This window comes from Cricetulus griseus, unplaced genomic scaffold (assembly GCF_003668045.3).
Source record: "Cricetulus griseus strain 17A/GY unplaced genomic scaffold, alternate assembly CriGri-PICRH-1.0 unplaced_scaffold_239, whole genome shotgun sequence".
Classification (NCBI taxonomy): domain Eukaryota; kingdom Metazoa; phylum Chordata; class Mammalia; order Rodentia; family Cricetidae; genus Cricetulus; species Cricetulus griseus.
This window is the reverse complement of record NW_023276963.1, coordinates 1-20,439: the sequence shown is the minus strand read 5'-3', so window position 1 is coordinate 20,439 and position 20,439 is coordinate 1. Positions and strand designations below refer to the sequence as shown.

At 41.6% G+C, this 20,439-nt stretch overlaps 1 protein-coding gene across 1 annotated transcript in view; it reads right to left on the bottom strand.

Moving 5' to 3' along the window:
* Polh (DNA polymerase eta) overlaps positions 1–19,703 on the bottom strand; it is a gene marked incomplete at its 5' end in the record, with an annotated part of 25,116 nt that extends 5,413 nt beyond the window's left edge. The window contains 6 exon segments of the mRNA XM_035453785.1: positions 2,016–2,081; positions 3,280–3,403; positions 5,124–5,243; positions 7,953–8,056; positions 15,793–15,962; positions 19,489–19,703. Of these exon segments, the coding sequence (XP_035309676.1) occupies positions 2,016–2,081; positions 3,280–3,403; positions 5,124–5,243; positions 7,953–8,056; positions 15,793–15,962; positions 19,489–19,703 (799 nt within the window).
* Between the last annotated feature and the right edge of the window lie 736 nt (positions 19,704–20,439).

Here is a 20,439-nt window from a genome sequence, read left to right as displayed (position 1 = left end):
AGCTACTAGATTTAATACCATTTAAATTTAAAACTAAAAAACTGGAACAATACAAAGAAGACCAGCATAGACCCGAACACTGAAATATTTGTGCTTCATAAAAAAAAAAAGTATCAAACACAAATCATGATGGGTCAGCTCAAGAGATGTCTCAGTGGTTAAAGAGGGACAATAAATCTTGCCTAGGACCAGAGCTCAGTTCCCAGCACAGCACCCACATCAAGTGGCTCATAACTGCCTGTAACTCCCAAGGGATCCAGTCTTTTCTGGCCTCTGCAGACACCTGTACTCATTTGTTTGAACACCTCTCTCTCTCTCTCCCACCCCCTCATTAGCAGGGATATAGAATGCTAAGCCACTACAGAAAGCATTCTGACAAATTTCTCAAAAATGCTAAACATAGTTACTATGCGACCCAGTAATCGTGCTCGTAGAATGAAAGCATGCAATGGTAATAACAGCATTACTGATAATGGCCCAAAGTAGAAATAACCCAAATAACCATTCACTGATAACTCTTATCCAGTCCTAAAAAGAAGTAATCACTGACTCATGCTATAATATGGGCGAACTAAGTGAAAGACTGTTCAAGACTGCTGAAACAACCATATACTGCAGGATTTCAGTTATATGAAATGTCCAGAACTTTTCCTTTCTTTTTCTTTTTCTTTTTGGTTTTTTAGAGACAGGGTTTCTCTGTGGCTTTGGAGGCTGTCCTGGAACTAGCTCTTGTAGACCAGGTTGGTCTTGAACTCACAGAGATCCGCCTGCTTCTGCCTCCCAAGTGCTGGGATTAAAGGCAGGGGCCACTACCACCAGCTCTTGTTGTTGTTTGTTGTTGTTGTTGTTGAAGAGGTGTGCACCACTGTGCTGGGTTCAAAACTATACTAAAAATACTCTTGCCTACAGATAAGTAGGGAAGGAATGGAAGTGTCTGCTACAGAATTCCTTTGGGGAGTAAATAAAAATATTAGGTTGACTGAAAAGCTGGGTGTGGTAGCATACACCCGTAGTCCCAGCACTCAGGAAGCAGAGGCAGATAGATCTTTGTATGTTCAAGGCCAGCCTAGTCTATATAAGGTCACCTTAAGACCAACCAGGTATACACAGGGAGAGCCTGTCTCAAAACAAAAACAACTGAACAAAAATAAAACCAATTGGAGTTATACAACTATGGAAGATGCTAAAACCACTGAACTGTACACTTTAACTGGACATATTTTATTATATAAAGTATATATAATTGGGGCAGGGAGGAGACCATACCCACCCTAGTAGTTGGGAAGTAGAGACACAAAGAAGGATTCAAGATGCCTATCACTTGGGAGGTAGAGGCAGGTGGATCACTCTGAGTTCCAGTCCAGCCAAGGCTACATAGTGAGACTCCATCTCAAAAAAAAAAAAAACAAAGATACTTGGAGGAAGAAAGTGTCAGATGTCTGATGTTTGATGACTACCCTTGCCTTTTTTGTCAGGGGTGACCTCAGCCCCTGGTGTTTGTAGGGTGCTAGGGGTCACACTCAGAACTTGAAGCATGCTAAGCGAGCACTCTACCAACTAAGCTTAAGCTGTACCCTCAGGACCGGGATTGTTCTGTTTTATGAGGGCGCATGTTAAAAGAAGATAAAAAGAATTCTCAGCCAAATTTGGTAATTCATGCCTATAATCCTAAAGATTGGGAGCCTGAAGGTAGGAGGACTGGCAAGTTTAAGGCTAAGCCTGGACTATTACTTTGTTTTTGGGGTTTTATTTTTGTTTTTGTTTTTGAGACAGGGTTTCTGTGTAGTCCTGGCTATCCTGGATTTACTCTGTAGACAGGCTGGCCTTGAACTCACAGAGATCCACCTACCACTGTGTCCCTAGTGCTGGGATTAAAAGCATGCACTACCACGTCTGGCCAAACAAACTTTCTTAAAATTCCCTAGACTGATGCTATTTTCTCTGTGTTCCTTCTCCACAGGTAAGTAGCACATGGCATTTAAATCCCGAAGACTAATAGAAAAAGAAAATCTTACATCATTTCGGTCTTTGGTTAGTCTCTCCTCAAGTTCCAGGGCTAACTGCAAGAGCCACCATTGTACCTAAAAAACAAACAACAAACAAATACAACAAAAATAAGAAATTAATTTTTCATTTAAGTAGACAAATAGAACCACTGTTGGATCCCTATAACTAGATCATGAAGAGCTCAGCACTCTGTCTTCCTCTAGTTGAAGATTTTCTGTCAGGCACAGTGGTGTATACCTGTAACCCCAGATTTGAGAGGCTGAGGCAGTTCAAGGCTGGGTTATATAGCAAAAACCCATCTCAATAACAAGAATAGAAAATGCTTTTAAATTATTGGGAAATGGAAATGACTCAGTAGATAAGAGCACTTGTTATTTAAGAAGGAAGATAAGAATATGAATTCCCAGGCTGGAGAGATGGCTCAGAGGTTAAGAGCACTGACAGCTCTTCCAGAGGTCCTAAGTTCAATTCCCAGCAACCACATGGGGGTTCACAACCATCTGTAATGAGATCTGGCACCCTCTTCTGTCTGGCCTGTAGGGAGAACACTGTATACATAATAAAAATAAATTAAAAAATTGAAAATAAATAATAGAAAAGAATTCCCAGCACCCACAATACAAAGTTAGGCACAACTGCATATGGACCTATTATAAGCCAGGACTAGCAGGATAGAGAGAGACAAAAGGGTCACTGGGATTTGCTGGCTGCCAGCATAGTTTCAGGTTCAACAAGAGAATAAGGCAGGGTGAGAGAGCAAGTCATCTGATAGCTTCCTCTGGTGTTTACATATGCATGCAAAGGTACACACCCACACATGTGCAACATACAATTTGTTTAGTCAGGGTATTACAACCCAGGTTGGCTGCCAACTCTCGGGGCAGCTGACTCAGCTTCCCATGTGCCTGGGTTATAGGACTGCTCTACTATGCAGAGGCCCAAGCTTTCCACCTCACTTTTCCTAATTCTACCATGGTCTAATTCTAATAATAACTTAAACTGAGTGAGGCACAATATTTTAGGTTTTTGAAGTTCCTAACTATAAAAAAGACAAGAAACTCCATTGTCCATTCCAGCCAGTTCTGTTTTATACCTTTTTTCCCTTTTTAGATTAAAGGGAGGAAGAATAAACAACAAACTTGTATTTCAACATAAAAACAAAAGCAAGTCCTATTCCTTTTAGGTAGCCATCTAACCCAATAAACTGCATAGCTATCAAAACCCACTGTCTTCTTTAAGAGAGGCTGTGTTCTGTTGAGAAGGATTGCTTACCTGATCCCGAGTAGCCAGAGCCGTTTTCCCTGGGAAGTTCTTACTACAGCCAATACTTTTAGGTAACTGCCTGGGTTTAACTGGATCATGTTCAATCCCTCGGCACATGGCATACAGCCATGATCTGTAAAACCAGCAAAAGATATTAAGATGAAAGCGTGATTATTCTCCTTGTTGTTTTTTGTTTGCTTCCTAGCAAGGATCTCACTATTTAGGCAACTGGCCTCAAATTGTGATCCTGCTGGGTTGTAGGTGAGATCCACCATGCCTGGTTTCTTATCTATTTATAAACAACATTTAAGTATGCAGCTCAGGCTGGCCTCCAGCTCATGATCCTCCTGCCCCAGCATCCTTGTTAAAACAAAATACCTACATTAGCCTTTATCCTCTTCATGAAAAATGATTGAAGCTGGGGAATACAGCTCAATGGTAGAGCATGTCTAGCATGTACGAGGCCCTAGGTTCAATCCCCAGCGCTTGTAAGGTGGAGGCAAAAGGACCAAAGCCTCGTGTTACTTGAGACCCCGTCGTAAATAAAACAAAGAAAGGAAAAAGGAAAGATCTAAAATTTAAGCATACCTAAGCTCTGACAGCTCTTGCCCTTCTTAAATAGTTCTAATGTAAGACAATGGCAAGGGAACAACTAATTCTACTTGTCACTATTTGTATTTTTTTGCAAAGTACCAACAAGCAAGCCACCAATTCATCTTTTTCCCGAAACACAAGGATTTGAAGGTAACACCAGCAAAATGGCAAACATAAATGATGTAATAGGACTATCTTAGTTGTGTAGCTCTCAAATTCATGGGACTTGGGTATCTGAGGCAGAAGAATTACATGCTCAAAGCCTGCCTGGAAAACTTAGTAAGACTCGAATAAAAAGTTAAAGGGAAAAAGCTGGGAATTTGGCTTCATAGTGGACTGATTGCCTAGCATGTGCAAGGCCCTGGGCTTAATCACCAGTACTGCAAAAACAAACATGGTAAGAGTACATAGCCAGGCTTCAAATGAACAATTCCTATCAACCACCCAGGTAGGTAACAAAACGACTTTAAAAGGATAGGCCACAGTGACCTAATTCCCTAACTTATAAATGTTTTTTCAGTGCTGGGGACAGAACCAAAAGCCTTGTAGCATGTTAGGAAAGTGCTCCACAAATGAATGACATCCTAAGCCTTTCTTTTTATGATCTCAAACTTGTGCTTCTGTCTCCCAGGTACTAAGATTGAGCCTACTATGTCTGGGGGAATTAACATTCTACAGAACCAACCCATGAAATGATCTTACAGAACACAGACCATAGGCTGAGTGTGCTGGTGTGTGTCTGTCATCTAAGAATTAAGAGGGAGACACACAAGAGGATCAGCACTTCAAGGCTACCTTTGGTTACATACCATATGTATGGTATGTATGTTTGAATCTGGCCTTGGCTATCTGACCCTGTCTACTAAAAGCTTTGATATGTATTGAATTTAACATCTCTATAAAGGTTATGTTTGAAAAATAATATAAACAGGGGCCAGAGAGATGAAGAGTACTGGCTGCTCTTCTGGAGGACCCAGTTTCAATTCCCAGCACCCACAAGACAGCTCACAGTGTCCTGACAGCCTTAACATAGACATACATGCAGCCAAGACACCTAATGCACATAAAATAAAAATAAATAAGTCAAAAGGAAAGTAATATAACCCACTAATCGGCAAGTGTGGTGGCATGCCTTTAATCCCAGTACTTGGGAGGCAGATGCAGGACAGCCATGGCTGCACAGAGAAACCCTGTCTTGGGAAAAAAAAAAAAAAAAAAAAAAAAAACAATTAAAAGAGAAAAAAATTTAAACCACTTACCCATTCTTCTCTCCGAAATGACTCTGTAGCTGAGATTCAGTGAACTGGGTCAGTTCACCCATGTACTCTACCCCAAGGATTTCAATGACAGAGGCCCCGAGCTTTCCCCCAAGACTGCGGCTAAACAAAGAAGAGAAGGAATTTATAGGAAGGAATCTCATTTAGGCCGGGCATTGGTGGCACACGCCTTTAATCCCAGCACTTGGGAGGCAGAGGCAGGCGGATCGCTGTGAGTTCGAGGCCAGCCTGGTCTTCAGAGCGAGTGCCAGCATAGGCTCCAAAGCTACACAGAGAAACCCTGTCTCAAAAAAAAAAAAAAAAAAAAAAGAATCACATTTAAATATACAGTTAACCAAAATAAAAGACATTCTGCTGCTCCAAGCAGCTCTCACAAAGACTCAGAGAAAATCGGAATGTTTTAGTCTGGCAGACTCTTAACTCCAGCACAAAGATAAGGGCCAGGGAGCTCAGTAAGTAAAGGTGCTGCCGATGGTTAGAGTCTGATCCCTGGAGCCCTCCAAAAGAAAAGAACCAACATAACGAGTATACCTGTACTCTCCCACGCATACACACACTGAAAAACAAACAAACTAGATGACTCTTCCCAACTCCTAGCTGGGAATCTGGCTTCATAGTGGACTGATTGCCTAGCATGTGCAAGGCCCTGGGCTCAATAGCCAGTACTGCAAAAATAAACATGGTAGGAGTACATAGCCAGGCTTCAAATGAACAATTCCTATCAACCACCCAGGTAGGTAACAAAATGACTTTAGAGGGATAGGCCACAGTGACCTAATTAACTTTTAGAATTGTGTTCAGTGCTAGGCTTCCAGCTGGGAAGATTAACAAGAGCATAAATATTCATCACTGGTTTGTTATCAGGTCAACTGCACGTAAAAACTTCATTTTTCATGTTCTTTTTTTTTTTTTAAGATTTTATTTATTATGTATACAACATTCTGCTTCCATGTATATCTGCACACCAGAAGAGGGTACCAGATCTCATTACTGATGGTTGTAAACCACCATGTGGTCGCTGGGAATTGAACTCAGGACCTCTGGAAGAGCAGTCGTTGCTCTTAACCTCTGAGCCATCTCTTCAGCCCTTTTCATGTTCTTATATATTAAATTTTCAGTTGGTAAAACCTACTATCCCATTTGGAGATTAAAAGTCTAAACCCAGCTGGGTGTAGTGGCACACACTTTTAATCCCAGCACTGGGGATACAGAGGCAGGCGGATCTCTGTGAGTTCGAGGCCAGCCTGGTCTACATAGTGAGTTCCAGGACAGCCAGGACTACACAGAGAAGAAACCCTGTCTTGAAAAAACAAAAACAAACAAACAAAAAACCAACCTCCCCCAGATATTCCAAACCCCAAATAAATCTTTTCCGTGGCCAATACTCCCCTGTGGGCTTTGAAGTGACCTATAATGTGTCCTTAGTCTACCCTCAGGGTTTTTGTTTCCCTGTCTTCATCAGTATGGACTATTTCGTGTCTCCCTAGGTTCACTGAGAATATGTCACACTCTCCCTTCTTTCTGCTGAGTGTCTCTCCATGCTGCTTTGTCCTTAGCAGGCTCTCTACCACCTCCAGTCCCTTAGCCTTTCTCAGATCAGTTTTATTTTCATGCCTCACTGGAGAACAATTTGCCTGATCTGAAAACCTTGCCTGAGCCAGGCATGGTGGCTTGCATTTGTATCACCAGTATTCCAAGCTGAAACAGGGGGATTAAATAGTTTCAAGTGAGCCTGGGGGGGGGGGCACAATGAATTCTAAACTAGCTTGGACTATAGAGTGAGACCCTGTCTCAATAAGCAAGCAAACACTCTTGATTTGACAGTAGAGAAAAGTACAATTCCAGTTGGATGTAGTAGCTCCTACCCACAATCCTAGCATTTAGGAAGTTGAGGCACAAGGAATACCACCAGTATGAGGCCAGCCTAGACTTTTTAGTGAGACCTTGAATCAACACCCTGCTAAGAGGAATAAAACTTTTACTTGTTACATACTTAATAGACTTGAATAAAACTCAGGTGTATGTGTAGTATATGTACACGCATGGTGGCTAGAGGATGTTAGGTGTCCTATACTATCATTCTCAGAATTACTGCCTTGGGACGGGGTCTTTCATTGTACTTGCAGCTGAGTGGCAGCCAGCAAAGCCCTGGGAATCCCAATCTCCATCCCCCCACAGTTGTGGGTATGTAGGTCACTCTCTTCCCTCCATAGCACTGAGGTTACAGGGGAGTGCACACAAAACTACATCTGGCTTTTTATGAGCATACTAGGGAGTTTGAATTCTGGTCCTCATACCTGGGCAACATGTGCTCTTACCCAGTGAGCTATTGTCCCAGCCCCTTAGTTTAATTTGGGTAGGGGCCCACTATGCAGCCCTGATGACCAGGTTAAATTCATGAGTATCTCTCCAATACTAGGATTACAGGCATATATCACCATGCCTAACTATCAGTTCTTTTGTTACTGTTTTGAGACAGGTTCTCGCTACATAGCCCTGGAGGACTTGGAACTAACCAGGCTGGACTCCTGCCTCTGCCTCTCGAGTGCTAGGATTTAAGGTGTACACCACTATACCTGGCAGTTTTCTTGTTTTTTAATTCAGTATTTCGGATACACTACAGATTATCCTGAATTAAAAACTCATTTAGAAAAAAAAGCCTAGATGTAGTTTATGAAGTTTGCAGTGTTGCCTCTGACTGGTACCTATTTTTTTTTTTTTTTTTTTACTGGTACCTATTTTTATGAGGCACAAGTGACTAAAGCAGAGGTCATGCACATGAGGAAACTGAAGGTCCTTCCTGATACTTACATTTTACGAATTGGCATCTGGCTGAAGAGCTGTGGGACTGACCCATGTGAGACCAGAGTCTGGCGGTTTGGCTTGTTTAGTCCACAAGCGAGTTTTGCCAGGACCTGAAAGCACAGAGAACAATAAAATTGTCAGTATTAAAAAGGCAACTATGTAGAGTTGACAAATATTAAAGCATGCATACACATACATAGAGGCACAGCTTAAAGGCTGTCCTAATCATATCCCCATGAAAATCAAATATAGCCAAATGCATCTCTCTCAAAGCCTGCGTCCCTCAGAATAACCATCGGGAAAGCATTCTCCTCACTAGCCCCGTGCCCCTCGGAATGGTCGTTGGGAAAGCGTTCTCCACACTGTTCTCCCTACATCTCAAAGCCCACGGTGTCCCTCAGAATGACCGTCTGGAAAGCGTTCTCCTCACTGTTCTCCCTACATTCTTCTACTCTCAGTTTCCCTCAAGCCATTTTTTTTTCTGTTCTATATGAGATTTTTCTCACAATAGGCTTTAAAAAACAGAAGAAACTCAAGTAAGATTCACTTCTTACTCATGTAAATACGAAAATGCTAAATAGGCCAAGAATGGTGGTGCAACCCTGTAATGCCAACATTTGGAAGCGAATGTAGGAAGACCAGGAGCTCAAGACTGGCCTTGACTACCTACTCACAGACACATATGTATAACTGAAAATTAAAAAAAGTTTACCACTCTCCATAGATACAAAAATATACATTTATATATAATCATTCCTTAATTTCACTACTAAGATTCTTTCTTTTGTCTTTGAGACATGGTCTGTGATGGCTATTCTTCATTGTCAACTTGACTATGTCTGGATTAACTAAAACCCAAGTGGCTGGGTATACACACCTGTGAAGAATTTTTTTTAATTTAATTAAATCATTTGAAGTGGGAAGGTCAACCCCCCCCCTTTTTTTTTCTTTTCTCAAGACAGGGTTTCTCTGTGTTAGCTTTGGAAGTCCTGGAACGTAAGTCTATAAACCAGGCTGGCCTCCAACTCAGACAGCTGCCTGCCTCTGCCTCCTGAATGCTGGGATTAATTAAAGGCTCATGCCACCACCATCTGGCAAGACCCACTTGAGATGGAAAGATCCACCTTTAATCTGGGATGCAGCTTCTGCCTGTAGCTCATAGATAAAGGAAATGGAAGAAGGAAGTTTGCTCTGTTGTGGGAGCTCTATCCATTTAGGCAATAACATTTGGGATAACTAGCCCTATGGGTGTAGTTTTCTCTGATATGTGACTGGGTAAGAACTGAGGTCTGGGGTGGGGGTGGTTTCCCACTCTCACTTGGACATGGAAGGCTTCCTGATGCACCATTTGGTGACCTAGTCTAGAGCTTTCTCCATCCTTCTCTGGTAGACGTGTGTGTGTGTGTGTGTGTGTGTGTGTGTGTGTGTGTGTGTGTGTGTGTGTTGTGTTCCCTATTTCATCCCTTAATAATAAGTAAGTCTTCTTCTTAAGTATTTGTGGATTTTTTGCTAATTCTGACACCCAACATGGGGCTAACCCAATGGCCACTTGAATCCATCCCCTGGCCGGGTGGCATGTCTTGGGTCTGGGTGCTTGCATACAGTAGCTATACTCTCAAACTCCATCTTTTGAAATTCCTGTGGCTGCAGATAATGTGTGTCTTCTTGTTGTTGTACTGCCAGTCAGCTCCAGGATCTTGGCCACCAGGTACTCCAGATTGGCCACCAGATACACTGGGGTGCCAGAGGAGCTGGTGCACATGGCCCATGGGGAACTGAAGGCCAGCCCAGGCGGAACTAGTCTTGGCCTTGGCATGAACCATGCCACCCTGCTTGCCTCTACCAGACATTATTAGATAGGATAGGGCAATGAGGTAGGTTATTGTATCTACTTGTAAATTAAAACAGCACTATCACTTTTAGATAATTTGCATTGGTATGGATTCTTATATATTGATACAAATGTAAAATTATTTTTCTATTTCTATTCCTATTTAAGATAATCTGTATATTGATACAAAGTCAAAATTATATTTGTTATATTATATATATATGTTTCTATACCTGTTTAAATATTTTTGTATATTGTTATAGATGTAAGAGTATTTTTGTCATATTGTATGTATGTTTCTACTTTTGTTTAGGATATTTTGTACACTGATGCAAATTAAGAATATTTTTATCATATTGCACTATACATTTCTATCTCTGATTAAGATATTTTTATATACTGTCACAATTTCAAGGTCATTGTCCTTTGACTGCATATCTGTTTACAGACGTTTATTTTTATAGTGTGAAGCTTTAGTCTTTAAGCTATAAAGGTTATGAAGAATTACAGTTTAAGCCAGGCACTGGTGGCACATGCCTTTAGTCCCAGCACTTGGGAGGCAGAGGCAGGCGGATCTCTGTGAGTTCGAGGCCAGCCTGGTCTCCAGTGCGAGTGCCAAGATAGGCTCCAAAACTACACAGAGAAACCCTGTCTCGGGAAAAAAAAAAAAAAAAAAAGAATTACACTTTAAGTGGGAGATACCCTTGAATGCATAGGCACAGGAGACCATTTCCTAAATAAAACATCAGTAGCATAGATACTGAGAGCAACAATTAATAGATGGGGCCTCCTGACACTGAGAAGGCAAAGGACACAGTCAACAAGACAAAACGGCTCCCTACAGAATGGAAAAAGATCTTTACCAACTCCACATCTGACAGAGGGCTGATCTCCAAAATAAACTATGAACTCAGGAAGCTAAACATCAAACTACCAAGTAATCCAATTGAAAAATTGGGTACAGATCTAAACAGAGAATTCTTAACACAACAATGCCAAATGGTGAAAGACACTTAAGGAAATGTTCGACATCAATTCTCATTAGGAAAATTCAAATCAAAACAACTCTTGAGATACTATCCTTATACCAATTAGAATGGCTAAAATAAAAAACAATGATTACAGCTTATACCGGAGAGGATGTGGAGAAAGGGGAACACTCCTCCATTGCTGGTGGGAGTGCAAACTTGTACAGCCTCTGTGGAAATCAGTATGGTGATTTCTCAGAAAATTAGGAATCAACCTACCTCAAGACCCTGCAATACCACTTTTGGGGGATATACCCAAAGGATGCATAATCACACAACAAGGACATTTGCTTAACCATGTTCACAGCAGCATTATTCATAATAGCAAGAACTTTTAAACAACCTAGATACCTCTCAACAGAAGAATGGTTAAAGAAAATGTGGTACATATGCACAATGGAGTACTACTCAGTGGTAAGAAACAATGATATCCTGAATTTTGCAGGCAAATTGACAGAACTAGAAAAAAACATCCTAAGTGAGGTAACCCAGACCCAGAAATACAAATATAGTTTGTACTCACTCATAATTGGATACCAGACATAAAGCAAAAGATACCCAGCCTATAATCCACCACCCCAGAGAAGCTAGAACCCTCTTCTAGAAACAGATTGAAGCATATGCAGAAATCCACAAATAACCACTGGGCCAAGCTCCTAGAAGTGAGGCAGGAGCGATAATATGAACAAAGGAGTCAAGACCATGATGGGAAAACCCACAGAATCACCTGACCCAAGCTAGTCAGAGATCACTGACTCCAAACTTCAACTGGGGAACTGGCATAGGACTGAACTAGGGACCCCTGAATACAGCTGACAATGGTGTGGCTGGTGAGGCCACTAGTAGTGGGTCCAAGATCTAACTCTAATGCACCAACTGACTTTGTGGAGCCCATTTTATATGGAGATACCTAGACATGGGGGGTAGGTGCCTTTGGTTCTGCCTCAACAAGATGATGGGAGACAGACTTAGATTTCCTAGGGGAGGCCTTACCCTCTCTGAGGAGCAGATGGGAAGTGGGGTGGGGGAAAAGTGGGGAAGCAGGAGGAGAGGAGGGAGAGGGTAGTGGGATTGTCAGGCAAAAAATACATTAATAAATAAAATCTAAAAAAAAGAATTATAGGTCAATAGTCACCCATATTTAACATATTTAGGTTTTCTTTCTTTCTCTCTCTCTCTCTCTCTTTTTTTTTTTTTTTTCCGAGACAGGGTTTCTCTGTGTAGCTTTGGAGCCTATCCTGGCACTCGCTCTGGAGACCAGGCTGGCCTTGAACTCACAGAGATCCTCCTGCCTCTGCCTCCCGGGTGCTGGGATTAAAGGCTTGCGCCACCAATGCCCAGCCCATATTTAGGTTTTCTAGATACACAAAGATGTATTCCATACAGACAGGTGATCTTCAAACACTTCAAAGACCTATAGAATATGGCATTTAAATGTTTTAATAACTAGAATTCTGTTGACATGAGACACAACTGGTAGCACCAATCTATTCCCGAGAGAATGATGGGCACCGAAGATACTTCAAGTGGAGCTTGTTTTTTTCTTGGCAAAACTGGCCTATTGGGCATAGAACTGCCCTTGCCTCAGCTATTGACAGTAAGCACTCTGTCCAATCCGGACAAGCAGGATGCAAGGAAAAGTGACTGATGAGCCTTGTCAAGACAGGGTAGGACAGTCTTTCAAATTTTCCTGCTTCTGAAAATGGTCTGTCAAATGTTCGAGGCCTACAGCCAAATTTTGTGAGTGGACTGAGGGCAGGTGAGGATGGGATAATGAGCAATCAGATTGAGGGAAGGCATGGAGGGGGAGAACTCTGAGGGGGCCTGCTGGAGGACCGGCATTTTGGGGGTCCAGTGGAAGCCTGGCGCAGGCAAATCTCCTAGGAGTCTATGGGGAGGACCCCAGCTTAGACTCCTAGCAATAGTGGATAAGCAGCCTGAATTGGCTATCTCCTGTGCTTGACCCAACTGTCATCAGAGAGATGCCATCCAGCAACTGATGGAGGCAGAGACCCACAGGCAAACATTGGGTGGGGTTCAGGAATCCTGTGGAGGAGGAGAAGAAAGAGGAGTAGGAGCCAGAGTAGTCAAGGACACCAAGGAAAGGCTCACACTATCGACTAACCTGGGCTCATAGGGCCTCACTGAGACTGAACCGACAACTAGGGAGCCTGCATGAGACTGACCTAGTAGGCACTCTATATATGTTAAGTTGTGTAGTTTGGTCCTCTTATAGAACTCCTAACAACAGTTGGGGCTGTCTCCAACTCTTAATGGCTTTTGGGACCCTACTCCTCAAACTGGATCACCTTGCCCAGTCTTAATACATGGAAAGGTGCTTAACCTTACTGCAACTTGATATGCCATGTTTTATTGGTCTGTCCTTTTCTGGAAAGAGAAGGAAGAGGAGAGGGCTGGGAATGGGGGGGGGGACGAGGAGGGGAAGATGGGGGTGGGGGCTGCGGCCAGGATGTAAAATAAATAGATGAATTAAAACAGCAACAACACAGAAACACACAAAGTGTGCACCACCATGACTAGCTATTGGTAAAATTCTTTAGTAACTTCAACTAGGCAATATTTAGTATGATTTATATTATATTACATTAGGCAATATTTAGTATGATCTATATTACATTATATTACATTAGGCAATATTCAATATGATCTATATTACATTAGGGATATTGTTTCCCTTCCTTTTATATAGCCAAAAAAAAGAAACAAAACAAAACCCCAAAAATTCTTCTGGGCAGCATAGCAACTTTCCTTCTATTAGAGGGAGAAGAAGGTAGCAGCAACCTGGCCAGCTACTGCTCAATTATTGAGCCTTTATTGATGGACATCCTGTATTCACACTGTATTTTATTCACAGTTAGTTAGAAAATCAGTTATTCTGCTCCTGGACTATTGAGAATTGTCTGTGTTCCCTTTTTTAAAAATAGTGGTCCAAGGGGACTAGAGATCGTTCAGTGGTTAAGAGCACTGCCTGCTCTTCCAAAGGTCCTGAGTTCAATTCCCAGCAACCACGTGGTGGCTCACAACCATCTGTAATGAGATCTGGTTTCCCTCTTCTGGTCTGTAGACATACATGCAGGCAGAACACTGTGTACATAATAAATAAATCTTAAAAAAAATAGTGGTCCAAATTAAATTTTACTGCCACTTTTCTTTTATTGTTCCAATTGCTCAAGCCTGAGGACTGGGTTTGAATGCCAGTACCTTATGAAACAAGCTATGCATAGTCCTGTACACACTTGCAAACCCAGAACTGGAAGGGGAAGAGATACCAAGATCTCTAGGACTTTATGGCTGCTAGAATAGCTCACTCTCCTAAAAAAAAAAAAAAAAAAAAAAAAAAAAAGTTAATTCTAGGTTGAAAGAACTGGCCTAAAAGGAGTTCAGCAGGAGTGAGAAGATTACGACACACATGCACTCATCACAGACATAAGCCACACTTACATCCGTATACATATACATACAAGAAACAGACAAAAGCAAAAAACATCCAGGCAATCCCACATAAGGAAACAATAAAGCTAAGTGTAATAGCAGATGCCTATAATCCCAGAACTTGGGAGGTAGAGACAGGTGGATCAAGGTCATCTTTGGTACACAAGAAGTTTGAGCTACCCTGAGCTACATGAGCCCCTCCCTCAAAAAGCCAAAAAATATATGATGAAACAACAACAAAAATATACAGCAAGTGAAAATAAAAGAAATAGGCTAATATATAAAAGTTCAAAGCCTCAGCTTTATTTTTTTTTGAGACAGAGTTTCTCTGTGGAACAGCTCTGGCTGAACTGGAATTTGAATTGTAGACCATACTGGCCTCCAACTATCCACCACCCTGGCTTTTTTTTTTTTTTTTTTTTAAATATAACTTCTTTTAAAATGATTTATTTTGGGGGGGGTGGGGGAGGAGGGGTGGAGGTGAGGGGAGGGAAAGGGAGAAGGGATTGACATGTGAAACAAGCTTGTTCCTAATTTGAACTAATAAAAAAAATAAAAAAAAGAACATCCCCCAAAATGATTTATTTTTATGTACATTGCTGTTTTGCCTACATGTATGTCTGTGTGGGAGTTTTTGTCAGCTTTCAGGTTGTTGCTTAAGAAATGTTTATGACTGACAAGTGGTGGTGGCGCACACCTTTAACCCCAGCACTAGGGAGGCAGAGGCAGGAGGATCTCTGTGAGTTTGAGACCAGCCTGATCTACAAGAGCTAGTCCTAGGACAGCCAGCAAACCCACGGAGAAACCCTGTCTAGAATGCCCCTGCCCCCCCCCAAAAGAAATATTTATGCCATGTCAAGTAATGTCCTTTATTTCTTAAGTTTTTATTTGAGTCTGAATTTTATTGAGTCTGAATTTTATTTTAGCTGTTTTTTTTTAAATTACATTTATTGGGGGGCATTGCATATATGGAGATCAAAGGACAACCAGGTTCTCTTCTTCCACCATGTGGGTTCTAGGTAGCACTCAGGTCATTAAGCTTGGTTGCAAGCGCCTTTAACCACTGATCCATCTCACCAGTCCCAAAACTTTAAACAGTTAAATAAAACATTTTACATGTATGGGTGTTTTGATTGCATCTATGTCTGTACAACAGGTAGAGGCCAGAAGAAGTGTTGGGTCCCCTGGAACTGTGTTTACAGAGAGATGAGAGCTACCATGTTAGTGGTGAGAATTGAGTCCATGTCCTCTGAAAGAATAGCCAGTGCTCTTAACCTCTGAGTCTCCTCTCCAGTCCCCCACTTTTTTTTTTTTTTTTTTAAAGTTTTTTGAGACAAGGTCTCACATAGAGTAGACTGGCCTGAAGCTCTAGAACTCTTGGTTTTCCTGCTTCCACCTCCCAAGTGGTGGAGGTACAGACATGCACTACCCACACAGGCCCTCAACGTGAATTTAAATATCCACTAATATCACCCTTGCTGTATTTACTAAAGATTATCAATGTTTCCCTTTGAAGTCTACAGAAAGCCTTCACCTTATTGTGTGAAATTCCAGCTGAACACTGAAAACCAGTCTTCCTCTCTATGGCTGCTCTCATTTCTTCCACAATCACTGCTCCCACAGTCAACTGTAGGTCTGGAGAGGTGGCATCATCAATCTGAAGAGAACCAAGCCACTGAAGTAAGCCTTGTTTTCGAATCTCCTCTGAAAAAAAAGTTGAGGTTACATTTAGACATTTTAAAAATTAGTTAATTTTAGTCATGAATCACATAACATTTTCTCAAGGGCAGACTACATATATGATGGTATATAGCATTAGTAGACTATATAATCTAGCTTTCTACAAGTACATGATATCTGCACAATGATGAAATCACTGAACAACATATTTCCCAGAGCATGTGCCTGACATTTAGCAGCACGTGACTATTTTATCATTCGATGTAAAAATGGGTTGAGTTCAAGTACTTTAGACACATAGGTTTACTTTAAACTTTATTTTTATTCATGTGTATCTCTGTGTGCCATGTGTGTGGGTACCCCTGGGGGCCAGAAAAGGGTTTGTGCTTGTGGTTATCTCACAATGTGAGTGCTGGGAACCCAATCTGGGTCCTATAGAGGACCACCAAGTGCTTTTAATCACTAAGCCATCTCTGCAGCATTTTATTTATGACTAACTTTTTTTTTTTTTTTTTGAGACAGGGTTTCTCTGTGGCTTTGGAGCCTATCCTGGAACTTGCTCTGGAGACCAGGCTGGCCTCAAACTCACAGAGATCCGCCTGCCTCTGCCTCCCGAGTGCTGGGATTAAAGGCGTGCACCACCACCACCACCACCACTTGGCTCTTATGACTACATTTTATTTGTTTTGTCTGCTTGAGCATATGCACAAAGGGATCAAACCCAGATTACCAGGTTTGGCAGCAGGCCCTTTTACCTGTGGAGACATCTCACCAGCCCTAGATACATAGGTTTAGAAAATCAACCACATTTGAACATACCAATTGCAGCAGCCTTAGTTTCAGCTTAGTTTTAATCTTATAGTGATAATATGTAACAAATATTTTATGTTAACAATCATTCATGAATAATGATTTGTTGATTTTTGCAGTGCTGAGGCTAGAACCCATCATTCAAACATGCTACCATTGATCTATACTTCCAGCCCAGGAGCAATGATTTAAAATCGTGTTCCCTCAATTTTTCTTCTTTACACTTTTTTTTTTTTTGCTTTGTTTTTTGTTTTTCTTTATTTTTTTTTAAAGATTTATTTATTTGTTATGTAAACAGTTGCTGGGAACTGGACCTCTGGAACAGCAGCCAGTGCTCTTAACCTCTGAGCCATCTCTCCAGCCCTCTTTTTTTTTTTAATTTTTATTTATTTATTTATTATGTATACAACATTCTGCTTCGTGTATATCTGCACACCAGAAGAGGGCACCAGATCTCATAACGGATGGTTGTGAGCCACCATGTGGTTGCTGGGAATTGAACTCAGGACCTCTGGAAGAGCAGTCGGTGCTCTTAACCTCTGAGCCATCTCTCCAGGCCCTGTTTTTTGTTTTTCAAGATAGGGTTTTTCTGTGTATCCCTGACAATCCTGGAACTCACTCTGTAGAAGAGGCTGACCTTGAACTCAGAGATCCACCTGCATGTGATTAAAGGCATGTGCCACCATGCTACCCTCTGTTCTTAATAAAACTCTGTAATGTAAGTAACATTGGCTCCCTACCACTGGCCCCGTTTCCCTCTGTGTAGTCAGTTAACAGAGCCCACTTCAGAACCATTTCCCCTATCACTACCACTCACCTTGCTGTACTCACCTTTAATTTCTTATTTAAAATTATTTGTCTTTAATTATGTGTATACTTGGTGTGTCTGTGTATAAGGCTGTGTGTGAGTGCAGGTATTTTCAAGAGGCCAGAAGAGAGTGTCGGATCCCTTGGAGCTGAAGTTATAAGTGGTTGGAAGCTGCCTGATATGTATGTTGGAAGCCAAATGTGGGTCTTCTGCAAGAGCAGTATGTGCTCCTGACTACTGAGCCATCTCTCTAGTGCCCCTTCAATTTAAAAACAATTAAGAAGCACTTATTTATAGGTTGGGGAAAAGGGTGCACCAAAGCACACATGTGGAGATCAAAGAACAACTTGCAGGAGTCTGGGTTCTTTCCTGTCACAATGCAGGTCCTAGGGATTGAACTCAGATCATCAGACAGGAAGTGCCTTTACTTGCTGTGGTGGTTTAATCAGAACGGCCCCAGAGCTCATACATTTGAACAGTTGGTACAACTGTTTGAGAAGAATTAGGAGATATAGCCTTGTTGGAAGAGGTGTACCCCTGGGGGTAGGCTTTGAGGTTTTAAAAGCCCATGACATTCCTTCTTAGTTCTATTCCTTGTGGTTGTTGTCCAACATATAAGCTCTCAGGTACTGCTCCAGCACCAGAACTGCCTAACCGCCCGCTACCATGCTTCCCATGATAGTCAAGGACTCACCCACTGAAACTGTAAGCCCAATAAACCCTTTCTTCTATAAGTTGCCTTGATCATGGTATCTACACAGCAACAGAAAAATAAGACACCTGCAGAACAAAAACACCATCACAGGCCCAACCACCTCAACTCTTCCCACCTGGTTTGAGGGTGTACTCAGAGGACAAGCACTTGCTAGTTTTGTCTCCAGTGCAAAACAAAATAAAAGGCTCAAACCCTAAACTCACCATATAATGCTCACAATTTAAATACTCTTAACTACTAGCATTATCAATCTATCAACCTTATCTTCCTGTTCAAAACTGCTGTTGCCTCTCACAAAATTTGCAAAGTACAGAGCTGCTGTGAGAATTAAAAGACGTGCGTGTGTGTGTGTGGGGGGGGGGGTAGCATATGTCTGTAATTCTAGTAACTCCAATGGCTTGGGGGGAGGGGGTAAACAATTTGAGGTGAGCCTGGGCTACACAGAAAGACCCTTTCTCTTGAGGAAAAATTTAAAATTAGTCAACTCTTACTCCTAAGGTTTCCATTTTAAAAGCTCATTCTGATGCTGGAGAGATGGCTCAGCAGTTAAGAGCCCTTCCAGAGGACCTGGGTTCAATTCCCCGAATCTACATAGCAGCTCACATCTATCTGTAACTCCAGCCCCAGGAGATCTAATACCCTCTTCTAGCCCCCTCAGGCATTGCACACATGTGGTACAAAGACATACATGCAGGCAAAACACATAAAAGTAAGTAAAAAAAATAAAAAGCTCACTCTGGCTGGACAGTGGTGGTACACACCTTTAATCCCAGCACTCAGGAGGCAAGGACAGGTGGATCTCTGTGAGTTCAAGGCCAGCCTGGTCTATAGAGTGAGTTCCAGTTACAAAGAGAAACCCTGCTTCCAAAAATGAACACCCCCCCACCTCACTCTACTTATTGTTAAATAAATCAAGAAACTAAATGACAATAATATGAATTAATCTACAGATGAAGGAAGTAGTCAGCCTTCTACCTTCTGTTGATAACACTAAACTGATGTGATTATATATCTAAAGAGATAATTTACTTTCATACAAATTTCACAGCTTCTCATCATGCATTTGCCCAGAAAGATAATTTGTATACCCTTTCATGTGAGTTTCCATGATACATATAGGCAATAATTTAAGCAATGTTCTAAAAAGAATCAGCAGAAGCAGAAGCAAAGCAGGCTCCCAAAGCAGGAAGCAGAGTAATGTGCTGCTATACAAGTACCTTTCTGGACAGTCTCTTCTACTGTAGGGCCTCGGGGCAGCCCTTCAATGTACGTGGTGGGTAACAAGTCTGCTGAGATAGGCTGGCCTTGTAACTTTTCAAGTCTGTCTTGCACAGCACTGGTCAGATCTATATAAGCCTCATCAATGCTGGCACGTTCAATCACAGCAAAGTGAGACATTATCTCCATGACTTCAACACTAGCTTCCCGGTACCTAAGTATAAGGATCATACAAGCAGGCCATAAATGATACAACCTTGAGACTGTCAGCCCCAGTCTGCTCTACAGAGTCAGTTCCAGGACACCCAGGGTTACACAGAGAAACCCTATCTCAAATAAAACAAAACAAAGACCCTAACATTATAAAACATTCTACTATGTTCACTTATCCCTTTGCCATTTTCATACAACCAAAAAATCATTTGCTTCAGTCTATCATTGAACAAGACACAACTTATGGAGAACGTGACAATCAGCAGATTTTTCTTATGCCAGCAACTCTCACTAGAAATTAACAAACTGACTATGGACTTCAGTCAATGGTAATTAGTTAGTGTAAGCTCTGGACATACTATCATTCAAATTATGAAGACAAGTACCTAGAATTTGGTGACACATTTGGGCAGGTAGCCTACCTGCTTTAGGGGAATACCATCTCATCATAGATCTATTTAAGACATGGGATAGTCTTTTGTCAACTTGACACAAGCTAGGGTCATCTGGGAGAAGAAAACCTCAATTGAGAAAATGCCTCCATTAGATTGACCTGAAGGCAAGTTAAGGAGGCATTTTCTTGATTAATGTTTGCTGTGGAAAGGCCCAGTTCACTGAGGGCAGTGCTACTCCCTAGGCAGGTATCCTAGGTTGTATAAAAAAAAAAACAAAACAAAGTGTATACAGACTGAGTATATCCATATATACCCCCCAGGTATATGATACCCTGTCTTTCA